The sequence below is a fragment of the Podarcis bocagei genome (genome assembly GCF_964188305.1).
Source record: "Podarcis bocagei genome assembly, chromosome: 7".
NCBI lineage: Eukaryota > Metazoa > Chordata > Lepidosauria > Squamata > Lacertidae > Podarcis > Podarcis bocagei.
Window position 1 is genome coordinate 90,069,420 of NC_138132.1, and position 12,149 is coordinate 90,081,568.

General features: G+C 52.1%; 1 protein-coding gene across 2 annotated transcripts in view; it reads right to left on the reverse strand.

The window, feature by feature from the left end:
- Positions 1 to 12,149, reverse strand: part of HK2 (hexokinase 2) — a 57,995-nt gene that overhangs the window by 20,387 nt on the left and 25,459 nt on the right. For both annotated transcript variants that reach the window (XM_081200926.1, XM_081200925.1), the window contains exon 2: positions 7,563 to 7,725. In XM_081200926.1, coding sequence (XP_081057052.1) covers positions 7,563 to 7,725 — 163 coding nt within the window. The remainder of the gene's footprint in view (positions 1 to 7,562; positions 7,726 to 12,149) is intronic.

Sequence of the window (12,149 nt, forward strand, 5' to 3'; positions counted from 1 at the left end):
CATGTACAGAAGCTTCCCAGTGGACTGCACCCTGCCAAAGCTTAGAAACCCATCTGATGTACATAACAACATCTCTTTCAGTGTTTTCTGCAATCCTCGATTTAAGAAATCCTACAAAGGATCTTGCTCCTAGGAATCAATGTGGGGGCCCAGAAACAGAGACACCAGAGTCACTCTGCATTTCGACAACAGTGTGCAAGTTATGGAAGGAAGCCAGTAGAGAAGAGGGCAAGCAGCAGATACGAAATTAATACTCTCTGACCAGGGGCCTCGGCAACCCACCCCAGATCAGGGAGGGGAAAGGAAGAACCCTGTTGACCCCAAGCCTGGGCCGAATCCATGCAGAGTTCTCCCACTGCCTGCCTGCTTCAGAGTTGCAGGCCAGCTGGCAAGGAGAGCATCAAAACAGCCCTTCTCATGGCAAGGGATTCCTGCCGTAGATACGTTCAGCTTCCTACGGGGATCCCCTCATCGTGTTGGCAGGATCTGCTATGACAATGTCCAAGCACCCAGGCCTGGGTGTAAGGCCCTGGTGTGCCCCCTGGTCTCTGAGAGCAGAACTCAAGGCTGCAAAGGAGAAACAGGGGCTGGTGCCAGGGAGAACTAGTGGGCTAGATATGGGGTGGGAAAATTGCTTAACCCTTCCCCAAACAGTTGCCCCCAGCAAATCATCCCCGTTTGCCATTTTATCTCTCTCACACACACACAGCCAGATTCCTAAACTGAAAGTGGATCCCGCTGGGTTGGGGCGGCAGATGACATCAAGGGGCTTTTTGCCAAGGAGGCCTGGCAGGCATGGGAGGGGTTAAGCCCCCTCCCCGCTGCATGTCTGTCATCTTCTTGGAAACTGCAGAATTAGGGCTGCATTCGTGCAGAGATCAGCTCTGCTTTCCCCGTGGGAGATATCATGGGCCTGCTTTTTCCTGCAGCAGCACCATAAAGTTAGCTAAACCAAAGCCTTGCCTGTGGGCTTGTAGGGGATCTTGTAGGGATTTTGAGAGCAGGACGCTGGCCCATTCTTCACCCCAGGCAGCAAATACGCCCCCAGCTGGAGGCAGTAGGAGAGACCAGGGTTCAAATCTCCACTCAGACATGAAGCTCACTGGGTGATATTGGGCTGGTCACTCACTCTCAGCCTAACCTACCTGACAGGATTCTTGTGAGGATAAAATGAGGAGGGGGAGAACTATATATACACCACCTTGGGCTCCTGGGAGGAAATGTGGGATAGAAATGTAATAAATAAATAAATATCCATACACATCAACAAACATCTAGTGTCCCAGTCAAGGGAAACAAGAGTCCCGCTCTATTCTGCCTTGGTCAGACCACACCTGGAGTATTGTGTTCAGCTTTAGGGAGGATATTGACAGGCTGGAAGGTGTGCAGAGAAGGGCAACTAAGATGATCCAGGGTCTGGAAACCAAGCCTTGTGAGGAATGGTTGAGGGAGTTGGGAATGTGTAGCCTGCAGATGAGAAGACCGAGAAATGATGCTGTAGCTATCTTCAAATATCTGAAGGGCTGTCACATGGAAGATGGAGCCATCTTGTTTATCTCCTGCTCTAGAGCAGGCATAGGCAAACTCTGGCCCTCCCGATGTTTTGGAACTACAATTCCCATCATCCCTAGCTAACAGGACCAGTGGTCAGGGGTGATGGGAATTGTAGTCTCAAAACATCTGGAGGGCCGGAGTTTGCCTATGCCTGCTCTAGAGGATAGGACTCGAATCAATGGATTCAAGTTACAAGAAAGTATCAGGAAGAACTTTCTGACAGTAAGAGCTGTTCAACAGTGGAACGGTCTCCTCGGGAGGTTGTGTAATCTCCTTCATGGGAGGTTTTTATGCGAAGGTTGGGTGGCCTTTAGTTGAGATTCCTGCAATGCAGGGGGTTGGACTAGATGACCCCTGGGGTCCCTTCTAATTCTACAGTTCTATGATATGGCTGAAAATGCCCTCAAATGAGAGCAGAGAGAGAGACACATATTTCCCTAACCCCTATTTACAAAAACTTCCCAGTTTGGTTTCCTGAGGCAAATTCTTCCTTGCTGCTTTACAAGCCTAGATAGGCACCTGACACTCCTTGCAGAAATAGCAAATTCCTTGATCCTCGTCTGTCTTAAAACAACCATTCCTCATGTGTGGGACTGTTCCCCTGCCAACCAGCGGCGTAGCGTGGGTTGTCAGCACCCGGGGCAAGGCAAGTAATTTGCGCCCCCTAACCGGGGCAAGGCAAGTAATTTGCGCCCCTAACCCCTAACCTGCCGCGTCAGGTGATCTGAGGCGAGTTGCCACTGGCGCCCAAACAATGCCGCTTGCCCGGAGGAGGAGGGCAGAGAGGCAAGGAAAATGCAACATGGCCCAGCAGCTGCAGCAGCAGTAGCGGCGGCGGGGCTGTGAGGAGGGGCTGCCTGGCGCGCCCTCCACGGCCCTGACGCGCGGGGACCGCGGCGAGCGCTGAGAGCCGCTGCCAGCTCGTCGGTTCCGCGAGACATGGGGCTCTGCTACAGCCTGCGCCCGAGGCTCTTCGGCGACTCCGGAGGCGGCGAGCGCCCCCCCCCAGATGTTGCGCCCGGTGCGGACGGCCCCCCTTGCACCCCCCACACTACGCCACTGCTGCCAACTCAAGGCCCAACTCAGCTCCCTGAAACTATTTTCTGTCTCTGACATGAAGCAATCAAGTTGGACGAGAGACCAGCGAAGGGGACTGGAAAGGAACAAGATTATTTGAAAGAAGTCCTTTCCATCTTTTTGGGACAGGAGGCTTCAGAGGCCCCTCTCTTTAGAAAGCAGCTGAGGGATACGTGTCAGCTGACAAGTCTGAGTTACATGTCGAGAAAGCACTTGGTGCATGCTCAAAGAGACTCTCCCTTTTTATTGTTGCCTCCCATTGCGCTGCAGGGGGTTGGACTAGATGACCCTTTCGGTCCCTTCTGACTCGTCAGTTCAACAATTCTATGATCTTTCAAAGCGGAGCTTTGGTGATCCACACAGGTTGCGGAGCTCAGACCTGGCTCAGTGAGCCCTTTTCTGGGTCATCAGCCTGTTCCACCATCCCACCCCCCACCCCATTTACAAAAACTTCCCAGCTTGGTTTCCCGAGGGGAAATTCTCCCTTCCTGCTTTGCAAGCCTAGATAACCATCTGGAGCTCCTTGCAGAAGCAGCACATTCCTCGGCCCTCGTCCACCTCCAGATGACCCTTCCCCATTTCTGGGCCTGTCTCTCTGCCAACTCAAGAGGAGGTTCCAGTGTTGCAACAGTTCATGTGGGCAGCCTGCTCCTCCAGCCGGACAGGGAGCTGCCTCTCCTCAGGGTTCTCATCCGGGCAATTCTTAGAAGCCAGCTGGCCCCAAACCCAGGCTCCCCGGGCCTTGTTTTGAGGGTGGAGGGTAGCAGCAGAAACATGTGGAGGGGTCAAATGCAGGGAACATTTCTGACCACCAGCCGCCAGCCCCTTTCCGAGAACACAAGAGCCCAGTGCCAAGTCAAGATCCTGGTGCCAAGTCAGCAAGACAAGACTATCCCAGCCTGCTCTTCAGCCCCAAGCCTTGTAATTCTCCCACCTTCCTTAGGATGCTCAGCTCACCTTCTCACACTTGCAAAATGCCTCTGCCCCACATCTGTTCTAACTCCAGCAGACCTAAAGGAAAACTACTTTGCAGCCCTTCATCAATGGTATTCAACGCCTTATAAACAGAACTTAATATCTAAGTTAGGGTGGGAGATGTGAACTGAATAATGCAGATTACATACACATCTCTTGGAATTGTTCTCAAATAGAAATATTCTGGAAATCGGCTCAGGCCAATATCTCTGGCACCTTAGGAGCTCATATACCCTTGGCACCTGAAATATTTCTGCTTGGTTATCGAAAAGATGTTATTCTGGGAAATGGTCATGAAACAGTGTCTAACCTTATGACTGCTGCTAATATTATAATAGCTAAAAATGGGGGGGGGGGTGTTTGGCACATATCTCCTACTACAGTTCATACCTTGGATTACAGACGCTTTGGTTGCGTGATTTCGGATTGCGCACAGCACCGAACCCGGAAGTACTGGAATGGGTTACTTCCGGGTTTCGCCACTTGCACATGCACAGAAGCACTAAATCAAGCTTTGCACATGCGCAGAAGTGCTGAATCGCAACCCACGCATGCGCAGATGCGGTGCTGCGGGTTGCAAACATGCTTCCCGCACGGATCATGTTTGCAACCCAAGCGTCCGCTGTATATCTGGTCCACAGTAACAATGATTAAGCTAACTTACTACAAAAAAATACATATACAGTGGTACCCCGCAAGACGAATGCCTCGCAAGACGGAAAACCCGCAAGACGAAAGGGTTTTCTGTTTTGGAGGCGCTTCGCAAGACGAATTTCCCTATGGGCTTGCATCGCAAGACGAAAGCCCATAGGGAAATGATGGCGGTCGGGAGCAAAGACTTTCGCCCACAGCCGGCCTTCAGAAGAGGACCTCTTCTGATGGCCGGCGGGGGGCAAAAGTCTTTGCTCCCCCCCGCCTGCCTTCCCCCCCCCGCCTGCCCCGGGCGATCTTAAAATGCTGGCGGGCGGGAGCGAAGCGTTCGCTGCCGACCCCCAGCATTTTAAAATCTCCCCCTGTCCCGGGGAGATTTTAAAATGCTGGGGGTCGGGAGCGAAGCGCTGCCGACCCCCAGCATTTTAAAATCTCCCCGTGTCCCGGGAAGGTTTTAAAATGCTGGGGGTCGGGAGCGAAGCGTTAGCTGCCGACCCCCAGCATTTTAAAATCTCCCCCTGTCCCGGGGAGGTTTTAAAATGCTGGGGGTCGGGAGCGAAGCGCTGCCGAACCCCAGCATTTTAAAATCTCCCCGTGTCCCGGGAAGGTTTTAAAATGCTGGGGGTCGGCAGCCCGACCCCCAGCATTTTAAAATCTTCCCGGGACACGGGGAGATTTTAAAATGCTGTTCCGAAGGGGGGGTGGGGACACCTGCCCCAGCCGCCCCACTTCGGAAAGCTGTTCCGAAGCGGGGAGGGGGGGCGGGGACACCTGCCCCAGCCGCCCCACTTCGGAAAGCTGTTCCGAAGCGGGGCGGGGGGGCGGGGACACCTGCCCCAGCCGCCCCACTTCGGAAAGCTGTTCCGAAGCGGGGAGGGGGGGCGGGGACACCTGCCCCAGCCGCCCCACTTCGGAAAGCTGTTCCGAAGCGGGGAGGGGGGGCGGGGACACCTGCCCCAGCCGCCCCACTTCGGAAAGCTGTTCCGAAGCGGGGAGGGGGGGCGGGGACACCTGCCCCAGCCGCCCCACTTCGGAAAGCTGTTCCGAAGCGGGGAGGGGGGGCGGGGACACCTGCCCCCGCCGCCCCACTTCGGAAAGCTGTTCCGAAGTGGGGAGGGGGGGCGGGGACACCTGCCCCAGCCGCCCCACTTCGGAAAGCTGTTCCGAAGTGGGGAGGGGGGGCGGGGACACCTGCCCCAGCCGCCCCACTTCGGAAAGCTGTTCCGAAGTGGGGAGGGGGGGCGGGGACACCTGCCCCCGCCGCCCCACTTCGGAAAGCTGTTCCGAAGTGGGGAGGGGGGGCGGGGACACCTGCCCCCGCCGCCCCACTTCGGAAAGCTGTTCCGAAGTGGGGCGGGGGGCGGGAACACCTTCTGAAGGCGGGCAGGGGGCGAAAGTCTTTGTCCCCCCTGCCTGCCTTCCCAGGGGCTTTTAAATCGCCCCGGACAGCGGAGAAGTCCTCCGCTGTCCGGGGCGATTTTAAAATGCCGCCCGCCAGCATTTTAAGATAGCCCCGCACAGCGGAGAAGTCCTCCGCTGTCCCAGGGTTTTTTAAAATGCTGGGGGTGGGAAGAAAAGCCCTTGTCCCCCCCCCAGCCTTCAGAAGAGGTCCGGGGGCAGACTGTCCCCGGACCTGGTCCCAAAGCGGTTTCCCTAGGAACGCATTAATTGATTTTCAATGCATTCCTATGGGAAACCGTGCATCGCAAGACGAAAAAACCGCAAGACGAAGAGACTTGCGGAACGAATTAATTTCGTCTTGCGAGGCACCACTGTAAGCCAGAAATCGGTTTGTCCTCGAGGTCTCTTCCAACTCAACAATTCTTTGATTCTAACAAGTTCAGTGATAGCGCCCTGCCTCATGCCACATTCAACCTGCTTTAACAGTATTTATTTCTGCTCTCTGTCCTTGTGAGACGGGCAAAGGTCCCTAATGGTCTCTTTACTGGACCTAAGCGCATGTGCAAACCTTTGAAGTATTGAGTGAAAAATCTCTCCCACCCCAGCCATGAAAACAAGGAGTGACCAGCTGTGATTCCTGCATTGCAGGGGTTCAATTACATGACCTTGGGGCTCCCTTCCGACTCTACAATCCTATGACTTGGGAAGCACAGCAACACTGCCGGGGCTGATGGGAATGGAAGCCCAAAGCATTGGGAAGACACCAGGTTGAGGAAACAGCAGAAAGCCAAGAAAGGATGTTTACAGGAAACGTCCCACTAAAGAGCCGGCAGAGAAGCTGGAGGCTTCCAGCCCATGACTTCCTGAACTTCAGGGGGTCAGTTTGGCTGCTAACCATCAAACAATCCAACTTCCCTGACTGAAGCCAGCTTTGGTGCTGACTGAAAGGCTTTCTGTTCCCCTGTTGCCTGAGAGTAATTCAGATCTAACATCCCAGAAGTGCAGTCCACGAGAGACTGGGGGGGGGAGGGGGATGCTGGGGGCTTTTCTGCAGGGCTGAAGGGGACACAGAATAGTAGGACATCTGCTCAGATTGCGCAGGCTCACTGCCCTCTCGCCTCTAGGTGAAGAGGCTCTGCACATTTCCCCATCGTTTCAAAAACTTGCAAAACCTGTCAGACCAGAGGCAACAGTGAGCAAATCCAGTGTGTCTATGTATAATATATGTGTGCATGTATACACAAACACATAGGCAGAAGACATGGTGTAGTGGTTAGAGTGCTGGGCTAAGACTTGGGAGACACCGCGGTTTGGGAATTCCACTACTTACCAGCTGACGCTGGGCCAGTCCCCTTCTCTTACCCTAACCTACCCAGCAGGATTGTTGTGAGGAAAAAATGGGGAGGGGGAAACCATGTCTGCCACCTTGAACTTGAGGAAAGGTGGGGCATAAAACAAACAGATAAATAAAAACCTCCTAAATTACTTTTAGTTCCCTAAAAACTGTTTTCTTTCTTGAACTTGAAACTATTAAGTGGACGAGAGCCAAGAGACCAGCAATGGAGGCCAGAAAGGAACAGAGTTATTTGGAAGCTCACGCCACCCTTTGTGGACAGCAGGCTTCAGAGGCTGAAGGTCAAGCTTGTCTCTTTAGAAAGTGGCCAGTGGTTGCAGAGAAGCATGTCTGCCAACCGTCTCAGTTACATGGAGGAAAAAACACTTGGCACGTGCTCAGAGACACTCTCCTGTTTAATCGTCACCTCCCATTGCATTGCAGGGGGTTGGAGTAGATGATCCTGTGGGCCCTTTCCAAGGTTCTATGATCTTTCATACCTGAGCATTGTCAATCAAGACGGGTCCCAGAGCTCAGGAATTTAACCCTTTCCTGGGTGGTGGCTGTTTACCTGTTCCATCTGGGGTAGACCTCACAAACGTCGGCAGCATTTTCACGGAGGCTGTAGGGTTGGTATCCGCCCCAAGGCCCTTCTCCATGTCTTTCCGGAACCGATTTGAGATCTCCTGCAGGGTTTCATCGGAAAGCCGCATGTGGTAGAGGTATTTGTCAATCTGGGGGAGGAGAGGGGAAAGCGAAGTCAATTGGACATTTGAAAGAGACATCTCAACAGCGCTAATCCTTGAGTCTTTAGTGATCTCAGTCCGCCACAGACCCCTCAGAGATGCCGTGAGAGAGCCACAAGGTAAGTCTGACCCTTTTCCCCAAATCCAAGGAAAGCTTGTTGCACCAGGTCTGCTGTTATACATGGACCTGTGTTTCCAATGAGCTTGTCCTTTGATGTGCTACGCTATAAAGACGGAACCTTTCAGAGACTGACGAAACCTAGAGCTGCCCATCAGCTCTGCAAGAACCCACTGCTTGGTTGGAATCTGGTTGGGAGCCTCTGGGTGTGCCAGGGGCCATCTTGCCTCAGGAGAAAAGGGCACGATGCATATTATTGCCCACGTCAAAAGATAGTGAAAGCTGGAAAGCTGATCATGGGATCTCTATGCCTCTAGGAAAGTGGCCAGTGTTTTACACAACTACATTCTGCCTCCCCTATTGGAAGAGGCAGCATGTCTTTGAAGACCGGCTGCTGACAAGCACAGCAGGGGCAAAAGCTGCTGTGGGGCTTGGCTCTGGCTTCCCAGAAACAGCAAGTGGTTGCACACTGCAACAGCAGGGTGCTGCGCTAGACAGGCTTGTGTTTTTAAAGGGAGCCCTCAGAATAAAACCATGCCTATCTGCACCATCTGAAGTCTCAACATTAGGGACGAGTGTGGATCCTTTTGTCTCCACAATTAGCAAAAGTATCAAGCCTATTGAGTACTGAGAATTTTTCCTGTTCTAACAACAAAACATTGAAAAGCAAACTGTTCTTCTTACAAAAGGTATTGGGCAATGTGGACAATTGGCCAAATCTTGTCTGGCCCATCAGCTTGGCAGAGGCTGAGTGGGGAACAGAAGTGGGCAAAGGAACAGAAGTATGAGAGGAAGGGCTGTAGCTCACTGGCAGAACACCTGCTTCGCATGTAGAAGGCCCCGGGTCCAATCTCATCTAGCATGGCCAGTGCTCAAGGATGATGGGAAGTAACAAACAGCATCCGGAGGGCACCAGGTTGCCTACCCCTGTCCTAGGGCCTGAAACCCCAGAAAGCCACTACAAGTTAGCAGGGCCATATAGCACTGGGGCAGATGGGAGTTGTAGTTCAAAGTATCTGGTGGGCGCCAGGTGCAGAAGGCAGGTGCAGATTGCCTTTGTTGCATACAGCTAGGCTCTATTCAGTATAGATTCATGGAAATTAATGACCGCACCACTGCATGTGGTTCACAGAGGAACTGATCCAGCTTGCTTGTCTGATTTCATATCAGGGCTAGTCATTAAACAGCCGTGCAAATAAAAATTGCACCGTGCATTCTGCCTCACAGATCCGGGTTTCCACAAAAGAGAGCCACTGGGGATCACGAGTCAGGGCAGAAGATGAGGGCAAGAGCATGGAAGTTGGAGGGCTACGAGGCAAGAGTCGAGAAAGCAGGACTCACAGGAAAGGCAGGTCAAGGAATGCCAGATCTTGCCCAGGCCTCGGCTTCTGAATTCCTCCCTCATAACACGAGGTAGCAATGTTTAGTTTTACAGAAAAGATCCCCACCGCTGAAAGAGCTCAAAGCTAAGCTAGAGGTTGAGGTCATCCGGATCTCAAATTCCATATGCTGCAACTCCACAGAGACACAATATATGTCAATGAAAGGGGAAACTCTGTCCTTGCTGCGGCTTAGTCTGGGCAACTTCCAAGGAGGAAATTACTGAACGCAGAAAAACCCCGGAGCCTGCCAGGTTAAGCAAACACAAGGCAAGGCTTAGAAAAAGCTGACCTGCGCAGAAGGAAAAGGGAGACACGAATGGTCAACTGACACCCAGGGAGCGGAAAGTCTCCCTCTCCCAGGGAAGGAATTCCAACAGGTGCAGCCTGTGCAATTGCTGCCTCTTAGAGAACCTTCTCGGCCACAAGTGGAAGCAACGAGAGGGCGTCACACTGGTGTGAGCTGGAAGAGCAGCCCACCAGCACCTGAGGCCTCCATAAGAACATCAGCAGTGTTCTCAGATATATAATCTAGTTGCCAAATAGCACCTTAAACCTAGGTTGCCACAAAGGAACCTCAAGGCACCATTTCCCCCCAGTGAGATTTATTATCGTTGTTATTATTCATTTCGTTTCTATACTGCTTTATGTTTTCAAGAAAGAATCTCAAAGTGGTTTGCAACACATTGAAACACCAACAAAGCAATCCAGAATAAAACAAATTCAAGCTTCAAGGAAAATATTTCAGATCCTTCTCTGAGTTACATTTTGCTTTCCCGATATTTATTTATTTACTTAATTCATATAGCTGCCCCATAGCAGAGGTACTCCAGGAAGCCAGTGTGGAGTAGTGGTTAGAGTGCCGGACTAGGACCTGGGAGATCAGGGTTCAAATCCCCACTCAGTCATGAAGCTCACTGATTGGCCCTGGGCCAGTCACAGCCTCTTAATCTTCCTCACTGGGTTGTTGTAGGGATTAACTGAGGAGGGGAGTAAACTACGTACTCCTTGGAGAAAAAGGTGAGATATAAATGCAATAAACAAATTCTTCTGCTTAACTACCTAAGAAAGCTGGAGGGGCTAGTCAGATGCTACTGTTATGAAAGGGAGAAAAACTTTCCTCTACTTTCTCTACGCAATACAATGCAAAAATTCCAAATGCCTCCTTGTGTTACGCAGGCAAGCGAGCCAGCACAGCCGCTGCCACCCCATCTCAGTGATGATGCAAGCAACCGAGGGGCAGGGCAAGACGTGCTTGCAGAAGAAACCACATTTCTCTACACGTGTAAGAGCAAAAATGACACAGAACAGGAACTTTGGGCGTGGCTTTCACGATCCTCTGCCGGTTTGAGTATGAAGGGGTTGTGCACCTATTGGAAGACAGGCTGCTTCCTGTAAGTCTTGCCTCCTCCCACTTCACATATCTTTCAAGGCAACCAGCCTGCCCCATGCTAGGAGTTATAGAGTATTTCCACAGTGCCAACTCAAGGGGGAAGAAGTGTGTCGTCATCTTCTTCTTGTAAATCTGGCTTTCTGCTGTTCTGCGCAAAATCAAGGAAACATTGCCAAATTAAAAACACGGGAATCACATGTGGCGCTTGTGGCTCTGCTCTGCTATTAAACGGCAAAGATGAACAATAGTGTGCTTGTTAACTTTGTGCTGCTGCCTCTCAAATGCATCCCAGGTTTGCGGAGCAACCTCCCAAAGCCCTTATGTAAGAATACCCATTTGGAAATGCCGCAGAAATGCTCATGGGATAAGCATGGAGAAAGACAGCAAAACAAGCCATGCGTCACTCGCCCGGTCCTTCGGATGCAGCCACCAACCCACTGTCCTGCAGAAGTCAGTGGGCAGCAATTAGGGAAACCATGTGGAGAAACACATTGCACACCCACACCCTGAGAACAACTGGATCCCAGAGCCATGTGTCCCAACACAAGTTCCCCTGATGGCTGAAAGCTGACTGCAGCCCAATCAACATTCGATATTGTGAGCCGGTAAAAGTGGGGCTGACACAGTTGTAGTCACAGCTAAAACCCCACCTGAGAACTGCTGTTGCTTGGAGAGCCACACAGCTCTTCGGCTCAGTGGTGTAGCGTGGGTTGTCAGCACCCGGGGCAAGGCAAGCAATTTGCGCCCCCTAACCCGTGGATTTGCGCCCCCTAACCCTAACCCCCAGATGTTGCGCCCGGTGCGGCCGCCCCCCCCTGCACCCCCCACGCTACGCCACTGCTTCGGCTTCAGGTTAATTTGAGCTCTCTGGAGCCTCATTTAATAAATAATACTAATAATAATAATAATAATAATAATAATAATAATAATAATAATCCTCTGCACCCTCTGAAAGATAAATTGGCCCCAAACAACCAATATCTCCTGGCATATTAATATTTCGCACTATCCTTAAAATGCTAAAGAGGAGGAGCTCTGGCAGTTACGGTCCTTTCCTGGTGGTTGCCCCACCACGGCCCACACGTTAAGCATAGGTGAGCAAGCTAAGATTTAGGATCAATCCCAAGAAGCACAGAGAGCCTTGGAGGGGGGGCCACGGGCCTTTAGATCACTTCCTACTGCAGCAAGGGCTGAAGAAACTGGGCCTGCTTGTGGCTTCATGAATGAAGCATGACAGTTACCCAAAGCCCTTTCACAGCAGAACATGAGTCATTTTCCCGCTTGTCCGGTTCCTCCCTCCCCTGGTTCATCTCCACCCTCAGTTAGCACCACAGCCTGTGTCTGAACTCTTAGCTGGGACAGAGAGTTAGCAACCAATTACCAAGCAGAAGCCTGGGCCCTCCTGCTGCAGCCTCATGGCATTCAGACACACCTTCGGCAGGGAGGGCAGCCACTGCCAATAATGAAAGGGGAAGGGCTGTAGCTCAGCAGCTGAGCATCTGCTCTGCATGCAGGTCCCCAT